Genomic DNA, 21,704 nt, shown 5'->3' with positions numbered 1-21,704 from the left:
AGAAAGGTAGCCATTCTCAGTGCAGATGGGAATCTCCTTAGAAATAAGCATACTTGGAGAATTCAATTTTTTAAATTAACAAAGCTGAAGGGCCTAATCCATGATATCTGATGGATATCTAACTAGAACTGAAGAGGCTTTTTCTGTTTGCATCTTCATGTCATTGCCTGGCGTCAGCGGCGTGCTTTGTATCTCCACGAAGCAGTTGTGAGCTTTTCCCATCCGTTCGGTCTATGGCTGGCTTGGCCATCAGGCTGACACTTGGGAGAGCTGGATGGGAACGTGTGGCCCTGGCTACTCTGTGAAGACGTTTCTGTGGCAGGCCACGGCCTCCCCTGCTCAGGGAGCATCCGCTGTGCATAAGCTGTTCAAAAAGCAACAGTTAGCAAGCATTCTCCTTCAAGGAACAAAATATTCATCTTATAGGTGCAAGAAAGTGAGACCCTTAATCTCCCCTTGCTTCCTAATACACGTCTGAGGTTCTGGGTATTAAAGTAATGGTATGGTAATGTTAAGTAAGTTGTCTTCTGTACATACAGCCTGAGGGGGCACAAGGCAGTTAATGTTTTAAGGACACTCTTTTAATGGAATCTGACCAGTTAAAAGGCTCATTCCCCTCCCTTGCACACGCTGCTAGGACTTGATCCCGTCCAGCCTGCCCCTCCAAGTCCTTCCTAATCTTTTGTTCCATTCACCTTCTTGCAGATCCTGCCTTTTTTCTGGCTTCCTCAGCAGAGCTTGCTTACACTGAAAGATAGCCAGTAAGCCTTGAAGTAAGCAAGGATGAGGTACGCTTCCCTAAAAATTGGGGGGACTTCTCTTTCTCAGTGCCCAGCTCCCATGGAAACTGGTTTGGGAAGTAAACGCTTACGGGTCTTTGTGAAGGAGTCTCCAAGACTCTCAGCAAAAAGACGAAGGCAGATGCCTGGGAGGCACAGAGAGAGGTTTGATTTGTAGCCTCTGAGGAATCAGATGTCCTGCAGGTATTGGTCCTCCATTAATGTGCTTAGTGTTTGGTTGTTAATAAGGAACATCATGAAGGATAACTGGCAATAGCAGTACCTGCCCTGAGGTAGTACCTAGTGCCTACCCCAGTACTGCCTTTTGCCAGCTGCTGTAGAGGTAATAAATCAGTCAGGGGATGTCAAAGTTCAGTTTCCAGGGGGAAATAATGATTTTACTCGAAAGTGGAGTGTGCCTTCCTTAATAAAGGACACTTAAGCAGCATGGGATCTCATCTCTATACTCTGTCACTCTCTTCCATGTGCTGATGTACCCTATTTTCTAAAAGCCACCAACCCTCACTGGATCAATGAGGCCTGATCAATTGTTTTTCCCTGTGAATTATCCGTATGGGATTGTTAGCTGAGCTGCTGGCAGAAAACAAGAGACAGCTTTCTGTCTGTTTACTGTAAAGAAAGCAAAGCAAACTACAGGAGGGGACAGGCTGCAGGATATTTACTGTCAATACAGCCGGAGAGAGACAGGAGATATAAGGAGAGGGGAGGAGAGGGGAGCAGAGGCTGCAGACTGCAACTCGAATGAATGATTTGAGTGTAAAAATACCCATGCAGTTTCAGACGGAAAGTGGGTGGATTGAAGTCAACAAGGGATAGCTGAGAGCGTTTAACAAATGGTTTAGTGAAGGGCTAGTGAAACAGGGAAGTACTTGTGGCACACCGAATAATAATGCTGTGCATGAGCATCCTGAATCTGCAGTGCAATCTGAAAGGCACTTCCAGGTCTGCCCTGAGACAGAGCAGTAGCTGGGATATTTTTGTATGTGCCTGCATGCAAGACCCACCATTTAGAAGTAATAAGTTGAATATTAATGATTGAACTTGGAAAATAATTGGAGCTAGTTTTATGAAGCAGCTGGATGTCACCATTGTAACTAAGACAAGAAAAACAAACAAAAAAAAATAGGCATACTTCCTTGCTTCTCTCTCCTCTTCTTCATCCACAGAGGAATTAGGTGACCTGAGCTTCACAGGACAAGAAGGCTCTGAACAGCTTGCTCTGAGTGTCCCTCTACTTCCAGAGGCAGGTGAACGAGTGAAGAGTGAATTCACACTTTAGAGAGCAGCGAGCGACCATCTTGCCATGAAACCATTCACAGATGAAGATGTAGAAATCTACATCCAGAGCAAGGTAAGGCTTTATCTGTCCAGATTTTCTGTCTCCCACAGTAGGTGTTGATCCTGAAGGGTGCCAAACTTGACAGTTAGTAGTTTCTTGCCTGCTGTCTTCATTTCTGAGACAAGACTGGGTGAAGTTTCATGAGAACTGTATTTCTAATGAGATTTCTAGGTTTCTGTTGCAGAATGTTATCAGGGATCTTGGCTGGTAGCCTAATTTTTCAAGGTGCTTGTTCTCGTCTTCTTCGGATGTCCTGAATTTTTGCTCCTAATGTGGAATTCCAGATGTGAGACTAGCTGTAATTGCCAGCATTTAATCTAAGGAAAGGTCCTTGCCTCTCTCCTCCTCCAGTGGTCTTGGCTTGACAGAAACAGGGCCGGAACCACACCAGGGGTTGCTTCTAAGAACGATGGATATAGGAACTAGAGAGAGAGAGAGAGAGAGACAGACAGATATTGTTAGAATTCACCCATCGGTCTGTCACCTCAGCTAAGGATACATCTCTATATACCACGATTAAAATAGCATGCCTCATTAGCACATGCAGGCTGGAACCATGTTTTCTGTTTTACAAGACATTCCAGCACTCAATTTTTTTCCCTCATTATGAAATGAAGTAAACCAGAGTAAAATCATCAGTGAAACAATACTGTTTAATAAAAGTAACTCTAAGTGAGCCATAACATTTTTAAAAGCTGACATGTTTCATTACAGTAGTACTTAGCTAGTTCCTATTTTATAGTCTGCTTTCCCCATCAAAATGCAAGACACCGAAGTGTAAAATCATTTCAAAATGGAAAACTGTAAGGCTTTCTTTTCTGTAAAAGATGAAACATTCTAGTACCATGAAGGGGCTGGTAAGAAAGGTTTGTTTTCTCTGTGGAAATATTTTAGTGACAAGTAGGTGTATTTCTGTGAGAACTTTCATGTTCAGCCATGCAGTGTTGTGCAGTGGAAAATCATTCCATGAGAATCTGTTCAGTGAGCTATAATAGCGAACACTTCTCTGAAGATTTATAAAGTGGGGCTACAAAGGAGGGAACAGAGGGAAGCCATGCACAGGAAGATGCTCATATGACTGCCATAAGTACAAGGAACAGAAGCAGAGTGTAGTTAAGTGAGGCTCATAGTTGCCAATGTTTTAGGTTCTACTGGAAGTCTGTTTTCTAGCAGCCTTCCATGGCTGGGTTCCTAGTTTCTGCCTGTTCCTGAGTCTTCTGTCCAAGTGAGGCTGCCTAACCTTGAGACAGCCCCAGTTCTGCTTGTAAAATGCTGCCTGGTTTTGAAAATAGGTCAACCACCTAGTGCAATGAATCTCTATGGTACCAAAGATTTCTTCCTTAAGCCACTCAGCAAAGGAAAAACTCAAGTGCATATGGAGTGGATGTGACTAGGTAAATAAGAACAAACCCAAATATTCTTAACAATCCCCTGTAAATCTCAGTTCTGTTTCCTTCCTCCATAATAAAACTTTAGCAGACCTTGTCCTTCTGATTTTGTGCATTTGTTTTCGCACAATTTCCGAAGTTAAGACCTGGTAAGGGGAATGCCAGTAGGTGGTAGAAGGGGCTGTCCAATGAAGAGCTTATTCTGTCTCTTCTCACAACATGTCCATGCTGGTGCTAAAGACATCTTAGATAAATGCGTTGGCACTTCAGAAGCTGTATTCACTCACTCATGTTCTGTCCTCCGATTCTTATGCCTTCCCTTCAGTAGGAAGGTTATATCTTCCAATAGTATGATTAGGGAGCTAATGGAGGTTAGCAACAGTTAGCACCATCTGTCACGTGCCCTTTGTTCTTTTATCCCTGCCCCAGTGATGAGGAGTATGTGCAGAAAGAGGCGTTTAGTGGTACCTCCTTTAATAGGTTTTTTTGAGGGTCTATACTCTCTTAAAGACTTCATGATAACTGCTGTAGCCTAGACAGTAGGTGATGAAGGCACAATTAAATGAAGGTTGGATGGATTCTCCCAGGATACTGGAGGCAGCAGAAAGTGTTGCTAGCAGGTGCCCCTTAGAGAGAATGTAGCATGAGCAATGCGTACAGAGGCAGTCTTAGATCTTTGTTTGAGCTGACCCACAATGATTATATACTTTCAACAGAAAAAGTCTAGGGTTTGTTTCTAAAAGCTCTTACAGATGGACAACTTTCTCTACCACTCCTACCGTTTGCTTGTTGGAGAAACCATTAGGAGTCTTGTTGAGCAAGTCAAGCTTATTGGACTGCTCTAAGGAGTACTTCTGGATGAGCAAATCAAGGCAGAGAAAATAGCTATAGCTACAGATGCAGAAGTGCCGTAAGTGAAAGCTCAGATGAGGAAGTGAAAACAAATGTGGGCTAAAATTTTTCAGTATAAATTTTCTTTAAAAAGTACAGGTAAGTTAAATAAAATTGGTCTCTGGGAACAAGGATGAAATGGAATGAGGAGGAGCGTGAATTACTAGGGAAATTAAAGAGTATTATATAAACATAAGGGACTACATGTTGTTAACATAGCAAGGAATCAGGATGCCAAGGGTAGATGAGAGACCAGTGAAGGGAATATGATACTGCTGTCTGAATAGTTTTTGCAAGTGGAAAATACATCAGACTTAGTAAAATACCTTTAACTTTAATGGCTGGGAGGGAAGGTATTCAAACTCTGCCCATCTTCAAGTTCAGCAATAGTCAATTGCTATTCATTGCTTAATTGATCTTAAGCAAGCACTAGTCCTTTTTAGTCCATTGTATGGTCCTGTTGTTGTGAAGAAAATAATCTGTTTGTCACCTCCCAGGGCCTAGGGACACATTTCAACAGACGAGTGTTTCGTCTGACAGTTCAACATTTGACATAAAGATGTCCAAATGGAGTGCTTGGCAGTGGTATCACCTAAAGGTGTTGTTTAAATGCTGAAGAAGATGCTAAGTAAACAGGACTCAAGTTGTAGAACAGAGTCACAGAATGGGTTGGATTGGAAGGGACCTTTAAAGATCACCTAGTCCAACGTCGCTGCTCTGGACAGAGACATCTTTCCTTAGATCAGGTTGCCAAACCCCTGCCCAACCTGACTTTGAACAATTCCTGGGATGGGGCATCCTCAACTTCTCTGGACAACCTGTGCCAGTGTCTCACCACCCTCATTGTAAAAAATTTCTTCTGTATGTTTTTGCTTCCTTTTGCTTTGGTCTTTGATAATAACAAAAGACTGTAGCAATTATGTTTGACTGTGGCAATTATGCTTGATTATTCACTTCAGCCAAGCTGTTAATGATCTAACACTCTTGTTGCATACTTGCAAATAGCTCAACTGGGGTTTTAGTTCTAGCTTCAAGTGGGTTTTCATTTTCTCATCTAGGTCTCTCAAAGCTGCCATCTGTTTCTGAATTTTTTTCTTGCCTGCAAACAATGAGAATTAGTAGACTATGGTGAGGAAAAAGAAAAACCAAGAAAAAATTAAGGCAAAAATTATAACCAAATGAGATAAAGCAGTAGGATGCAAAAAAGGACAGTAAACAGTCTCACTCTGCATTGGTAATTCTGGATGAACAAGTAATAAGGAATATGTTCATGAACTTCGTTAACAGTAGCTGAAACTCCTCACTTTGGTAAATGTGTAAGGATCTTTGGGAAATATTTGAATCTCCTTTACTAAAATGATTCCTTCATGTTCCTCCTGTTGAATCTCCTGGTTCAGATTTTGACCATCCCCTTATGCTCCATGCATTTTTAGTCATATGTGAAGGTTCAGGTTCATCTTTTATTTTTCTGAATTGTCCATCCTTCACCTCAGTCCTTCAAAGACTCAGACCTTCCACTGAAATAATTTTCAATAAATAATTATGCTTCTACTGCTTGAATTGAAGAACTGTCCATCAAGTTGGGACTTGTCCAAAGCATTTGACACTGTCCCACACAACATCCTTGTCTCTGAATTGGAGAGACATTTGATGGATGGACCACTCAGTGGATAAGAAACTGGCTGGGTGGTCGCATTCAGAGAGTTGCGGTCAACATCTGCTTGTCCAAATGTAAACCACTGATGAGTAGTGTTCCACAGGGGTTGGTACGGGACTGGTGCTGTTTAACATCTTTGTCAGCAACATGGACAGTGGGACTGTGTGCACCCCCAGCAAGTTTGCTGATGACACCAAGCTGTGTGACGTGGTCAACATGCTGGAGGGGATGGATGCAATCCAGAGGGGCCTTGACAGGCTTAAGAGGTGGGGCCGTGCCACCCTCATGAAGTTCAACAAGGCCAGGTGCAAGGTCCTGCACGTGAGTCGCAGCAATCCCAAGCACAGATACAGGCTGGGCGAAGAACGGTTTGAGAGCAGCCCCGAGGAGAAGGACTTCGGGGTGTTGGTTGATGAGAAGCTCAACGTGAGCCAGCAATGCGTGCTTGCAGCCCAGAAGGCCAACTGTATCTGGGCTGCATCAAAAGAAGCGTGGCCAGCAGGTTGAGGGAGGTGATTCTCGCCTTCTACTCTGCTCTTGTGAGACCCCACCTGAAGTACTGCATCCAGTGCTGGAGCCCCCAACATAAGAAGGCTATGGACCTGTTGGAGCGAGTCCAGAGGAGGGCCACAAAGATGATGAGAGGGCTGGAGCACCTCTCCCATGAGGACAGGCTGAGGGAGTTGGGGTTGTTCAGACTGGAGAAGAAAAGGCTCCGGGGAGACCTTATTGTGGCTTTTCAGTATCTGAAGTGAGGCTACAAGAAAACTGGAGAGGGACTTTTTACTAGGGCGTATAGTAATAGGATGAGGGGTAATGGCTTCAAACTGGGACAGGGTAGATTTAGATTAGATATTGGGAAGAAATTTTTCCCTGTGAGCGTAGTGAGGCACTGGAACAGGTTGCCCAGAGAAGTTGTGGAGGCCCCATCCCTGGAGGTGTTCAAGACCAGGCTGGACGGGGCTTTGAGCAACCTGGTATAGTGGGACGTGTCCCTGCCCATGGCAGAAAGGTTGGACTAGGTGATCTTTAAGGTTCCTTCCAACCCAAACCATTCTATGATAAGTCATACAAACACCTAGTCCCCAGTGGGACCAGCTTTGGAAAGATACTTTCTCACCATCTAGGATTAGGCTCTCATCTGTACTTCAGATATGCAGACAGTATGGGTACTTTTGGCATATAATGTAGGCATCTAAATGCTGCCACATACACCTGGAACCTGACTAATGCACAGAGTATATGTAATTCTTGAAATCTCGTCAGCTCTTGGAAGGAAACATATCTTGGCTCTGAGAATGGCTACTATATGCAGAGGAATAACTGGGTATTTTGCATCAAATGGATAAAGAATGATACTGTAGCTGGTTGATAACAAATTTATCCATGTAATGAACTCTTTGCCTTCCATCCAATGGTATTGGCATGGAATTATCAATTAAAGCTCAGCAGTCTTGAGTATTGGCCCTTTGGTGTTTACCATCTAGAGTTTACCAGCTCTGTCTCATGATAAGTTGGTTGTAACACACAGGGAACAATAAGTTTTATTCCCAGCACAGCACAGGCACAAATGTTTCATGAAGCTTTAAGTTGATTGTCTGTTTCCTGCTGGAGATAAAGACTGCAGTTACCTGTAATATGAAGTGTCTTTCTTGGAACTGACAGGTGGAACAGCGACATTATCTGGTTTCCAAAGCGGTGGAGGAGGTGCAGAAGATCATCCAGCAACTGACCACAGAAATCAGCTGTAAGGCCACACGATTCCAGGCTATCTCCAACTCTGGCATTCACAATGAGAATATTAAGGTACGAACAAGAGCTCTAATATACTCTCTGGCAGCCTCTAGGCAACCAGTAGGTGATTTCTGCATTGTGTAAGTGTTTGTGTGGACAGGTACCTCACCCAAAATGCCACAGACAGTGCATTGACACTTCACTGTGGAAGTTCTAGTGACTGACTGGGTCATAGGGACTTACTCATGGACGTCTTACAGCTAGAAGAGCATCAGAGAAGGCTGGATAAATCAGGCAGAGCCTCTTTTTACAACTGCTGCTTTTACAAAGAGTGTCTATTGCCAGAGCTGTCAATATGCAAGCAGAAGTCAAAGCTCTTTGGAAGACAGAAAGAAACACTTGTACAGCAGTAGTATAAGAAGAAAAAAATGCTCATGCCTTCATGAGCTATGACTCATATTTTTCACAGGTGGAAAACTTGTCAACTCACTAAAAAAATAAAAAAATCCCTCTTCCGCTATGAACGTTGGAAAGATCCTACAGAAAAATGTTTTTTCTTGGTCATGGATTAGAACTTTTTTTTTACTGGGGATAAATATGCTAATATACTGAGAGAAGTTAAATGTCTCCCCATTTTAGACTTCAAATCCCAAAATACTAATGTCCTGTCCCAGCTGTGACAGGAGAAGACTAGTTATTTCCTGTGACTACATAACACAAGAATAACTAGTGTAAGGATATAAGAAACAATCATAGGAACGGCAACTTCAGATGAAAGTGATCTTTTGCATCGGAACTAGTTGACATAGTATAGCTCTGTCAACCCTTATACTAAAATGCAGCCAGTTATAGATGAAAACACAGCAAATGTGTAAAAGCATGAAGCAACTTTTGCAGCTGTCTAGTATTGAAAGGGAAGAACTCCGTGTATCAAGCTGCGGAAAGGGTATGGTGGTGAAGGCAGAATATAACCATCCAGTCTGAAATGCTCTGGGGACAAACATTGAGGTTTATATCTTTTCTGGAATTTTGCGTATCCCAGGGCATGTGGCCTTGCCAGTAGGAATGACCACAGTGACGTAGAACAGTGCCACATCCTGGTCCACATGTTCTTTAGTGCCATAGTCTGCCATCCACCTCTCATGCTGGAACAAACCTTCTTGGTTAATGAAGTCTGACAACACCGATGTCAGGGCAAAACTGCTGTTCTGGAGAACAAAGCAGAAGAAAACCAAGGTGATCTATTCTGAACAGTAATGTGGTATTACAATACGCTGATCTGAACAACCTCTGCTTAAAAGTAATCCCCCAAATTTACTTTCTTAAAAAGTAGCAGATTTGTTATTCATACTTAACTGAACCCTGTGCTATAAATCTGTGACAGTCACACTAAGAGGGCCTGGGTAACTGTCCTGTAGGTATGGGGCTGCAAAGAATGGGATAATAAGAAATTTTTTTTGGCTTGGGCTGTTCTGCTCCCAAAAAATAGAATCTTTAAAATCACTTGTGACATATATGAACATAGAGGAGACTTGTGTCAAGGGAAAGCCAATGTATTTACTATTCTGTGTTTAATTTTGCAACTTTTTTTTTCCTGTCACTTAAATTTGCAGGAACTTTTCAAAACTTTCACCTTCTGATTAGAGGGACTTAATTTAACATGGTGAGGGATCTAGATATGTTGAGACGCTACAAGCCTCCTTCCAAATATGCAGGGCTGGGTGGGGAATATAGAAGAAAAGTCTTTAGACATTCAATGTTTTTCTGTAACCCGGGGGACAAAAAGTCAAAATCTTTAATAAAAGACTTGAAATAAAATTCAAATGGACAAAACTGGAATATTTTATTTTTAAAACTTTTAAATGTTTTAGTTTTGGCCCACCATTTTTGCAGCTGTCAACTGTACGGGTCTGAGGCAAAGGCTGTGGAGGCTTCAGTAAGGGATAATGAGGTGGTTAGCATCCAGAGTAATTAGTAGTACAGCACTGCCCAACGGCATTGCCAACTGTTTAACTCTGTAACCATGGGGCGGGAGAGAGATTTTCCTTTAACAAATAGGTTCGAAGGAAGCTTGCCGCTTTGCTCTGTGAATGACTGACCTGGCACATGCTTTCTCTCTGTTCTGGGTGCTTCTTGTTTTCCTTTCTGCTTCTCTCAGGATCAGCCAGCTTTACTGGCCAAGTGGTCAGCTATGCTTCGAGGGAAGCGCCCATTCCACCCATCCATCCAGGTACAAAGCCTTTCTGCCACCAGGTGCCTGCTGGTCTGTGTGCCTGCTTCCTCCTCACCCACCCTCTTCTCCAGACAACCTCACCCACCTAACCAATCCTCCCATGACTATTTCATCCTCTCTGCAAGAGACTTGCTTTTTTTGCTCAAAGCGTAAATATTTTATTTCTAACCTAATGCTTCTGCCTCCCTGGGATATCCTGACCAGGATCGCAAGAATGAGTCTGTACTTAATTTGCCCAACATACTGCAGGCAGGTTTTTAACATAGCAGAATTGGACGTAAGTTACACATCCCAGAATTCGAGGCTCTTGTTCAATAGCCTGGGACTTGCTGGGGATTGTGGTCTGCATATGGCGCATAAGACCATTGTGTGACATAGCATAGGTGTGGGCCTGGGATTGGTTTAGGCCAAGAGGACACCAGCTGCCCAGCTTTACAGTGCCATCCCCATGCTTGTGATTTCTGGTGTTTCCTGGTAAGCCCCAGGTGGAGAAGCCTCATGACTGGTGTTTGAAGGCACTCACATAACACCTGCAGCTCTTCCCTTTAACATCTGTTGGGTGCCAGTGTATACAAATCAGCATTTTGGTATGGGAAGGAATGGTTGGTTGTCTGCAAATGTGGCTGAGGCAGTGAGATGAGCAGTAACTGTATGACAGCCATTGTATTTTCCCTTATAGAGCCTAGCACTTCGTTCCTGAGCTGCTCACAGAGTTTCTCAGCCCCAACAAACCTGAGCTGTCCACGTCAGCTTGGGCTGCAATGTCATCCTTCCAGTATCCTCCTGCCTTTAGGTGATTTATATTTGACAAAAGAAGGGCCATTTCTGTGCTTCTTGCTGGCCATCTTTTGTATTTCAAATCTCTTACCAGGGAGCGGAGAATACCGGTTACTCCTTGTGGGAGAGAGACCCAGGAGATGAGCATGACAACATGGCAGCACCTGCCCTGTGTCCCCAGGCGAGACAGACCTAGGGAGGGCAGCTGGGGTCGGCCGAGAGCCTGAGTCACCAGGCAAGTCTGTGCTGATAAGGCAGATCTGAGGTCAAGGCAGGAGCACACATCTGCAGTCAGGATCAGGCCCAACGATGGTAACCAGGGTCAGATGCAGTCTGTCAATTGTCAGGCAAGTCCGTAGTGGCCAGGTAGGTCTGAGGTCAGGCTGGGAAGGCAGTCTTCAGGTAGGACAATGAGGTCTAGGGCCAGGCCCAGGCATAGCTGTCACACAGTTGGAGACCAGCACTCCTATGACATAGCCCAGCGCTGAGCTGAAATGGGGATACCAGGCCCATGGATGGAAGTCCCATTAAAGCCTGTTAGTGCCCTCAGGGCCCTGGCACCTCTGCAGTAACACTTTAAATCAGCTGAACTACCAGGAAGGCTACCAGAATGTTTTGGATTAGTAGAGGAGAGTGACAAGTGTGTTTCGTTCACCTGGAGTGTACCCACCTTGCAGCAGCAGCTGGCACTTCACACCCTGCTCGTGCCGCAGCTTCACCTTATTAATGCCAGTGTGCGTTAGGCTTGGTAGCGAGGGGAGCTTCTGAGTCAACACAGTGAAAGTCTGAAGGAGTTTGAACGCTCTCTCTGGAGCCATGATTGCCAAATGCTTCCAAACTAGTGTTTGGAAATGTCTGGCTATGCCCTGGGCCAGTACGAGGTTTCATGGTATTTGTATCACCTTTTTCGCTCTTTGCAAATACTGGTTCAGCACTGGTTTTATTGGAAAATGGTCATTCCAAAAGTGAGGCCTATTAATTGGCTTGCAAAGAAGCCTATTTGAGGGTTTGTTGTCCCTTGGTTATTCTTTCCATCCTTACACTGTTTCTGGCTTCTGCCCAGCAGGAGATGCAGGTCCATACAGCACAGCTGGCCAAGACCTGGGTTTACTTTTGAGAGTGCCACTGCCTATGTAGGCTCAGGCATGTCACTTGCCTCACATCTCTGTCTCTTAAAGGACAGTCATGAAGAGTGAAACAGTTGTAAAATGAACAGGCCATAGCCTTATTTTACTGATGTCTGTAGAGAAAAAGAGATCAGAAAACTACACTTTTTGCCATAGTTATTACTACTATTGAACTTAGGCTTATCTCTAGTAACAATTCTGAGGTAATAACTTGCACTATTTTGTTTCCCGTTGCTGGATCTCAAAACGTGCTCTCCAGTATTTTCCTGCTCCTTGGAAGCTGTTAGTTATTGCATCTTACGCAATTCCAGACTAGAAATAACATGGAATGGGGGAAACCATGGCAGGTGTGGTGGCAAATCAGTCAGTACGCTCTTGCCTTCTATAGGCCATGGCTGTCACATCAGACTTCCTCTAAGACAATTTCTTTTTAGTCTGTGTACCTCCAAAGTAACCCTCAGACAGGCATGGAACAGGTCCTGGCTGTGTTCAATTGCTCCCATCATACCATGGCTCTTCCTTCTCTCCGAAGCCCACAATTTTACCTATTACTTCCTTAACCCTCTTTTCCTTACTTCAGGCTCATGGATCTGCCCTTGTCTCCTCTCTCAATCTCTCTGCACTCTCCTAGGTCTTAGCACCCAGCCAGTTCCTCATCACAGTTCCTCTTCGTGGCCTGACCGGGTACAGGGAATGCCAGGTACGGCACTGGCGTTATTACACCGTGCATGGAGCCAAGCTCCTCTCCTCCGTGCGGGACCCTGAGGAATTGCATCAATGGCTAGAGGTGGAGCAGTTCTCAAAAAGCCTTCAGCAGTGGCATGAAACAGATGTGAACATCGAAGGTGATCTGGTTCCAGCCAAAGTCCTTATCGTCTTCCGGGAGCTGGTGGAGAAGTCGATTATCTCCTGTAACCTCTCCAGTGAGTTTAGTGGGGACAGGTACAAGGGGAACTGGCTGTCTTTGCAGCTGATAGAGGGAAATCATCACACACACAAAGTGTTTGTTCGGCTCACATGATCAGAAGTTAAAAAACAATAAAACCCTCCAAATCAGGGAGCCTTTAGCCCATTGCAGTGATGCATATAAACCTGCTTTGAAGATAGAATTAAGTAGTTCTTGGGCTTTTCATACCCAAGATGTTGCTCCTTTCCTAGGAATTTGGGTGGGGTCCTCAGAGACATCACCTTGACAGTTCAACCAAGATGCAACCCAGATTTTCAGAACATTTAGGGATTTTTTTGAGAAAAATCTTTTTCTACTACAGCACCTGCACTATATCTAGACTATCAAGGAAGATAGTATAGGAAAATTGGATACAGGGAAGGTGCATAAGTCAGAGGAGAAAGTGCTTGAAGATGTGCATAAGGCAGATAATGCTCAGAGGAAACCCTAGCTGACCATAGCTTTCCAGCATGGGGTGGTGGGAACTAAGTAGGAGGACTTCTACTTAGGCAAAGTCTGTTGGACAAGTGCTCTTTTCCCCAGTGTCCAGGCTACTCCAGTCCTTTCAGGAGAACTAGATTCAGGAAGTTTGCCTTCAGTAGTGGTGCTGATTCCTCTGTGAGCAATCCAACATGCCTGTTTATTTCCTGTGGCTATTTACGCTGGGAGTGCTGATCACTGACATAACACAATCAGTGGTGCGTGCAATGTGCCTTCATAGCTGCAACATCTGTAGCAAGATGCTGCCTTGAATAGTGATCCTCATGCTTAATTCTTAGCATCCTAGAGGTGTGTTATAGGCTTCAGTTAATGAACACTTGGCTTGGTCCAAGCTAAATAGTCTATGTCCATCTTTTCATATTAAGATACTGCGAAATGATCAAATCCAGACTGTGGTGCCTCTTCTCATAGCATATTTCCAAGATTACTTTTCTCAGCAGCAGCCTGGTATGGGTCTTCTGTATTCCAGAAAAATAGGAGCCATTTCCACTCATCTGATTGCACTCAGAATTTTAGTTACAGGAGAAAACATGTTAAAGTTAAGCCCAACTAGATCATTGCATTCTTCCAGGAAATATTTGTTATCATAGACACAGAAAGGTTGATGGGAATGAAATTTCACCATTGACGCTCACAGAAAAGACCAGATGGAATGGGCTTGCATCTGAGGGTTTACTTATGTAAAAGTCATTGTGTTGAAGTGAAGACCTGCCATTGTGTCTAGCAGCAGTACGTCAAGTTGTTGAGCCAGGAGAGGTACTTCCAAGGGACCCAGGGAGTGATGTTTGGGCTGATGATTCTGATGCCTTTTTTGTAAGGCCAGCTGGGAGAAGATTGACACAGAGGAGATGAGCTAAGAGTCAGGAGGAGTAATTACCATTTTTGTTCATTTCTGCAAAGAATGAACTTCCTTCATCCCACAGTACAACTAAAGTTACAGCAACATTTCCCTGATGTCATTGCTTCCCTATTTTTTAACTCTTTGAGCACCAGCAAAACTAGAGGTTTTGAGGTGTCTCACTTTTCCTTGGTGGACAAATAGGTAGCACAATTGCGATGCTTTTGGAAATTATATGAATGCATTTGCATGCTGACACAGCAGGTGCTCTAATGCTTTTCAGCTGCTAGGGATCTTTGCTGAGGGCTTGGGAGCAGGACGGTTCCTGTTTTGGTGCCAGGTTTGGCTCAGCAGGGAAATAACATGGCAGATTTCACTGAGAGTTATAAAGTTGTGGTTGGGATGGACTCCACTATTTGCACGGTAACTCACCCCTGTGCTTCCTGGAGGGGATGCTTAATTACCATTGGGAGTAGGAAGATACTTCCTCTATGAGGGTAGAAGATGTTCATCCCTGCCATCCCTGCCTCTTCAAGTCTGTTGTGTGGGCTCCTTGTGGAATTGCTCCATAGCCCATGCATGTCAAAATGAGGTGGGTTAACACACTGCTGTTTAACCTGCTTATGGTAATCTGTTCTGTCTTTTACTTCAGTGGGCTAGAGCATGATCACGCAATTGGCTTAGCTAACAAAGTTGAAGGGACAGTGATCCTGCCAACGTGACAGGGGAAGCTGGGGACAGAAACTTCTTCCATGTACACAGCTGGACCAACAGGAAATTTCTCACTAAGTCCATTAGTTGCAGCTTTCATTCCTTTCTGCCCTCTTAGAGTGTGTTTTTCCTGGAGGTGAGCCACTCTTCTTTCACTGAGGAAAATTCTTTCCTCCAAATCACCATGGAACTAACTCTTTTTTGACACTCAGCAGTCCCAATGAGGCAAGCAGTTAGGCCTTTTTGTATGACTGCTCCACACAACAGGCCATAAATTCTGGCAGTGTCTCCTGTGCAAGTGCATCTCCAGGAACAAAACTTATGGATACCCCACAAAACATTCTGAACAACCAGCAAGGGTAAGTCATTTGGTCTGGTCAGTGGTTCTCTGAAGGAATAAGGAGATCTTTAGATATGAAGTGTTCATCTGGTTCCCTCTAGTCTGCAGTGATCTCCTTGTTGTAATGTACCATTAGAAATGTTAGGTTGCACCAGTTGTATATCTGTATTTTTAAGAAGCTGGCCCTAGGATTTAAGCGGACCCACAGAGGAAAACAAAAGCATGGCAATTTAGTATAAAATTGAGAACTTAGTTGTTCCTTCATCTTCTTCCTGTTCTCATTCCCCAGGGTAGATTAAGACAATATTCTTGTGTTCTGCTTATGGCACTGAAGAGAAAGTGTTAAGACACAACAACAGAACTGCAGGGCCCTAGAGAGCCCTTTGCTTGGCTTGTGGGAAAGGACCTTTTCCTCTTTATTATCTTCTCTTGCTGTTCTTTCACAGGTAAAGTGACAGTGCTGGAGAGCTTCAGCTCAGTGGTCCGGGTGGCTGTGGAGACGTCAGAATCCCAGGTCGAGGTGGAGCTGGTCCCTGCCGTGGAGATTCCAACCTGCTGGCCCAAGAAAGCCCAGTGGCCTCGTTGCCTTAAGCGTTGGCCTTCCCAGGAAAAAGTGCAGTGCATCAAGGTGAACAGTATAAAAAGCACTACTAACTCTGTACTGGAATTTACCTTGCAGGTGTCTGACAGTGGTTTCCCAGTTGAAGGGCTGCATGGTGATGGCAGGCAACAGCATGGTTGGAAGGGTGTATTCTCTAGAGAAGTGATATTTCAAAGTATTCTGTCAGATTTTATTGGGATTCCCCCCCCCCCTTACGGTAATGAATTCTATGGAAGAAAAACTGAGTTAACTGTTTATTGCACCAGTTTCTTGCACACAGCTCTGCCTGTGTAGCTCAGTCCTGACCCACATCGTTCTTGGTATTCTGTTCTGCCTCATATAAGCCTTCTGCACATGGGCCATTGTCTTGCAGTTGTCCCTCCAGCCTAACCTCATCTTCCCCTACAAAGCTCATGGCTGGATTCTGGCACTCCAGATCAGTCCCAGCTGCCATGTTCCTGCAGGTCCAGTTACACCTTTCAGTCCTGCTCCCCTCTCGTGCATAACCTGCTGCTCCATGGCAAAGTGCCTGCAGAGTTGTGCCTCTGCTTTAGTAGCACTGCTAGTACTACACCTGGTGGATCTAGAGCTGGATCTCCTGGGAGTAATTGATGTCAGCTCATGAGGAAGCAAAACAAATTGCATGACCATTTGACTAGGAATTAGGATGGGAGCATGACCCATGTTTGCTGCCTTGGCTAACCCTGTTTAGAATACAGTGCCCCTCTTTGAGAGGTGTCGTACATCCTTTTTGTAACATCCCTCTGCATTGCTCAGAGAAGTTTGCCTCTGACCTGGTGTCACACTTCCCTTTTTGACCACAGTCACTCGGTTTCGACCTTTTGGCCCGCTCCAATTATCACTGGCAGCTGTGCTTCTCCCGTGCTGAGCATATACTCATGGAAGGCCTTGATGAAGATGGTGGTTGTCGCATGAAGTGCTTCAGGGTCATGAGGCAGATGAAGGAGGATGTCTGGTGTGCTGGAAATAAGCCTGTCGTCACAGCTTATCACCTTCAGGTAGGCATCACCATGATACCAAGATACAGTCTCAGTATCTGTTGCAGGGGCTTCCATCCAGTAGTGTCAAAATATCATGGCATAAATCACTGTACCATCTCCTGTGTAACTTCTAAGGTAACTGTCAAAACTGCAGTACTGCTTCATTGCTTTACAGTGGCAAGAAGTTCAGCAAATACATGTTCCAAACTTCAACAGGAAACTGAAATCTGTTGGAACATTATGACTGCAGCAACATAAGTGATGTTAGAGTCAAGGCCCCTGCTCTGTTGTGACTTCACATAGACATTGTAATATTGTCTTTAATTGCACGGTTACCTCCTGCTGCTTGACTATCTCAGCCATCCATATGCGTTTCTCTGTCTGATGGAAACTTGTGCATTTGTCTTTCTGGATGTGCACCAAACAAAATTCTCTTAGGTGAGCATTATTTCATGAATGAGGTGCAAACTGACTGTTCTGGTGTTGTTTTACCTGGGGTCGGAAGGGAAGAAAGAAGTAAAGGAGTGGTAGCATCCTCCCTGCATGTACTTCAGGGTTCAAGATGGCTTCACTTTAGAAACAACTTTTGTGAAGAAGAGACAGAAGCTTCTTCTATGACTGTGTCCCCACACCTGACAGCTGCAGACATTGATGGACCACAGGCAGCACCATTTATCAGACAGTAGAGCAATCCTGTTTCTGAGCCTTCATCCTCCTGGAGCTGCCAAGTAAAGGCTGTTCTCCCACCTTGAAGCCCCAAGCCACCAGGTTTCCACAGTAGTTACTGATCTTCTGGTGTCCAAAACCAGATGCGATGCCAAGATTTCTCCTAAAGAAAAGGTTGTGACCATCAAATGCTGTTATAATCATGGGACTAATCTAAGTCAAGATGGCGTCAAAAAAGAGTTGACAAGGCTGGTTATAGCTTAGCAGGATGCAAAACTTCTCAGTGCCTCTAAGAACAGCCTGGTGGAAAACCTGTCATAAATAGGAGAAAGTGGAAAACCATTTAATGATTAGTAACGATTTCTTTTTCTGGCTCAAGGAGAAGAGGTGCAGGAAGTGCTGTTGCGTGGACTCTTGATCAAAATAAAAAGCTCTTTAGAAGCTTTTCAGTTCTTTACTGCAACTGCACTTCAGGCTTTTACTGCTAGAGAAGATTAGACGAGACAGAAGGAATGCTTCAACGTTACTTGCTTTTTAAAAAAAAAAAGAAAAAGTAAAAAAAAGAGAAACAGTCAGTGGAAAAACCAGCAGCTGAGCAGAGACTTAGTGTTAGGTTTCTTCACATTATTAGGTTTCCACTGTCTGAGGTACCCAACAATTATTATTAAACAAGACTCCACACAAAAAAGGCCCTCTGTGACAGAGGAAATCCTCCCCCCAGGACTTGTGAAAGCCTCGGAGGACTGGGTAAATGTTGTCATTATGCTTACCTCCATAGGAATGAAGTTCAAGATCAGAAAGTTTGGCAACCGACTGGAAAAGCAGCGCTATTTTCATTGCCTCCACAAACTTCATTGCAACTGCTGCCCATGGATCTTGCTGAAGTAGTTTTAGTGTGACAAAAGATAACTGCTCTGCAAGTCTCCCAGGAGTAGCTCTTGCAGAGCTCTTGCAGCTTGAATTCCTCACTATGCCTTTTTTTTACTGTCAACATGAAAAAAAGGTCTTTGTGGTTACTACAGCTGTGAACTAAAAATTGTTCACATTTGAAAAGCTCTCTGAGAAGAAATTCTTTAGCACTACAACTATTGCAGTGCCTACTGGAGGGAAAAAATAAACAAACCCAAACCACAAACCAGGCAATCCAGAATAGTGTGGCTTATTTTGATGAAATTCTACCTCTGAAGCAACAGAGAAGTTGAAGGCTGTACTTTGGCCACATCTCACAGCATCTGTGGGTCCCTTTTGGGGTTGCTGAATCTGCAAAATAAAATTGGGATTCAGAGGACAATAAGGAACTTAGCAGAGTTATTCAACCCAGGATGGGTGGCTTTGTACTTTTAAAACTGATTTCAGGTTGACCAAGGCAGTCAGTATGGCTTTTTTGGTCCAGTAAGTGTAAATTCCTCTAGAAAATTCTTCTCAGTCATAGGAAAGTCTGTAACAATTCAACATGGGTGGCATAAAATTAATGCTATAAGAGTAATAATCATATGCATTTTGTTATTATAACTGTGGATTTCTCAAATGTAAAATCACATAAAATAAACTTTGGGGAATAGAACACAGCATGTGCTGTTAGTATCATGTGTCAGAAAAACACAGGCTGCGCTTGACCAGAAAGCATGCCCTGCACCTGCAATAGTTGCTTCGAAAATCTGCTTGGGATGCAGATCTGTGTGCATCTTCAGTACAAATACAGCTGAAGCTAACAAATAATTACATTAATCTGATTATTCTTCTCTCCCTCCTTGCACCTACTGGCTTCTACACTTGTATAATACGCTATTTTCTACAGCCTAACATGCCTGGCATTTCTACAGAGGCTCCTGCTGGAGGATGGCAAACAGGCTAAGATTATTTTAGCAAAGAGCATTTTCCTGGGGCTCCTGGCCCAGTCAATGGAGAGGGGCTCCTCTGGGGAGAGTTCCTACCCAGGCACATCAGAGTTGCTCTGCCTGATGCTCAGAGGAGGCTTTAGCTGTGATCCCTCCGTCGCGGAAATGTTAACACAGGGAGATAGCAGTGCAAGTCTCTCTGATTTCCAAGGCTGTCAGCCATTTACCAGCACTAAAACTGCCTTAGTAAGCTGTGTGAGCCCTCAACAGAACCTCTAACACCTCTTCTCTCCCATCTGCTTCTTGCAGACAGTGCTATTCTGGACGTGTGAAAAATACCCACGCACCAAGGATTGGCGCTGCTTCCCCGAAGCCTTTCTGAGGCTGGTGCAGAAGCTGCACAAGTGTGTAAGCCAGCACTTCCTCAAGCATTACTTTGTTAAGAACACCAATCTGCTCAAATATGCCAACACCAGTGACCTGGACTTGGTGGCCGGCAAGCTCGCGGTCTTCTTGGAGAACCCTGTCTTCTGCCTGGACTAAGGCAGGAAAATGTCTCCTCACCCCAACCCCGAGCAGATCCCTCGCCTCCTCTCCCCACCTGCGGTTGTTCTTCATGTCCTTCCAGTACATGTTGCAGCTGGCTTTGTAAGACAGTTGGCACATGCAGTGTGAAAGAGAAGTGTCAAGCTGGCAGCAGTGGGCGGTGAAAACTGATGGGAGGTATCGCTTGATGCCCGGCTGATCTAATTTGCTTTCAACAGTGACAGCCTGCCTGGAAGCTACAGCCAGTGAAACCAAAATTTCTGTGTCAGTCAGAGCAGGGAACTGCCTTGTTCTCTGTCTCTAGTCTTGTGGCACCTAAGCAGAACGACGGTGCAGAGGAGTCTCGCTCTGCTGCCTACCCGCTGTGTAACCTAGCACATGTATTGTTGTTGCCTCCCCCTTTCTCACAAGGACAGCGGGTTTAATTCCCTGCTTTCCTCACAGGCCAGCTCTGCAGAAGAGCAGAGGAACATTTCTGAAGTATACAGAAGCCGGAAGCTTTCACAGAGGCATTTCGATGCCTCCGTCTCCAATTAAATGGAATCCTGCTCCAGCACGAAGATAGCCATGCTGCTAGTGTTGAATAGATCAAGGGAAGCAAGAGGAGGAATGGTGGTTTTTGCCTCCTCCTCATTTTTCTCTCCATTTCCATTTTTCTTCCAGTTGCTTTAAATATGTTTTCTTCATGTTTGCCTTTGCCAGTTGTGTTAGTGCCATACAGCCAGGGGGCTTTGCCAGAGCAGATGTCACTCCCACCCCTGGCTCCATCCAGCAGGCTGGAGGAGGAGCAGGGCTTTCCCTAGTTGTTCACACACATGTATTTTTGGGTGGTGTACAGAAGGAGAATATTTTTCAAAGGCTGTTAGCTCCAAAATCCCCAGTGCTTTTAATATTATGGATGTTTAAAAAGAAAATCTGTTTTAGTGTTTGAAAAGAACAGAGTTCTGGAATAAGTATAAAGAATGTTGGCTTTAATGTTATTAAATCACTTAAACTAAACCAAAGTGGGCTTTTTTTTTTTTTTTTCCCTTACACCTGCGCAGGAAAGTAAATAAGTATCTCCCTCACCAAGGGAGGTGGCATAGATAGGATTTGCAGCCTCCAGGGAGCTGCTGCAGTGGGTGGCCTGCAAGATGACCATCCGTGGCAGAGCATCTCCCCCTTGTGTCAAGTTGTGGTCTAACTGTGCATCTTTAGCACAGCCTCTGCTTTCTGGCTTGGCTTCGTACGCGGGAGTATGTTCACAAGTCCGTGGGGCATGATGGGATTCACCTCAGAGTACTGAAGGAACTCGCGGATGTTATGGTAGGACCCCACTCGATCATCTGGGTAGTCCCTGCTGACTAGAAGCTAGCCAACATTATGCCAATCTACAAAAGGGGCACAAGGGAAGACCCAGGGAAGTACAGCCCTGTTAGTCTAACCTCAGTACCTGGAAAAATTATGGAGAAGATTATACTGGGTACTATTGAAAGGCATTTAAAGAACGATGCACTGATCAGGCACAGTCAACATGGGTTCATAAAGGGAAAGTCTGGTTTAACTAACTTGATATCCTTCTATGATAAGGTCACCCACCTAGTGGATGAAGGAAAGGCAGTGGATGTAGTTTTTCTGGATTTTAGTAAGGCTTTTGATACTGTCTCTCACAGCATTCTCACAGGGTTCATGGTGTGCTGGGTGAAGAACTGGCTGAATGGCAGGGCTCAAAGGGTTGCAATGAATGAGGCTACATCTGTCTGGTGACTGGTCACCAGCAGTGTTCCTCAG

The 21,704-nt window shown here is 44.5% G+C and overlaps 1 protein-coding gene across 1 annotated transcript; it reads left to right on the top strand.

Moving 5' to 3' along the window:
* The first annotated feature begins 2,103 nt into the window (after nt 1–2,103).
* MAB21L3 (mab-21-like 3 (C. elegans)) lies at nt 2,104–20,017 on the top strand. The gene is made up of 6 exons (XM_009879901.1): nt 2,104–2,151; nt 7,741–7,881; nt 12,578–12,869; nt 15,729–15,910; nt 16,708–16,902; nt 19,698–20,017. Exons 1-6 carry the CDS (start codon nt 2,104–2,106, stop codon nt 19,929–19,931), a joined length of 1,092 nt encoding a protein of 363 aa, XP_009878203.1. The 3' UTR covers nt 19,932–20,017.
* Nucleotides 20,018–21,704: the final 1,687 nt, after the last annotated feature.

This window comes from Charadrius vociferus, unplaced genomic scaffold, assembly GCF_000708025.1.
Source record: "Charadrius vociferus isolate BGI_N301 unplaced genomic scaffold, ASM70802v2 scaffold162, whole genome shotgun sequence".
Taxonomy (NCBI): domain Eukaryota; kingdom Metazoa; phylum Chordata; class Aves; order Charadriiformes; family Charadriidae; genus Charadrius; species Charadrius vociferus.
The sequence above is the reverse complement of the archived record's forward strand: the minus strand, read 5'-3'. Positions and strand labels throughout refer to the sequence as shown.

Bases quoted from the DNA above. Each gene is read 5' to 3' on its own strand.
- MAB21L3 (XM_009879901.1), top strand. From the start codon at position 2,104: ATGAAACCATTCACAGATGAAGATGTAGAAATCTACATCCAGAGCAAG. The intron at 2,152-7,740 runs GTAAGGCTTTAT...TGGAACTGACAG, and splicing joins AAATCTACATCCAGAGCAAG to GTGGAACAGCGACATTATCT. The intron at 15,911-16,707 runs GTGAACAGTATA...TTTTGACCACAG, and splicing joins AAAAAGTGCAGTGCATCAAG to TCACTCGGTTTCGACCTTTT.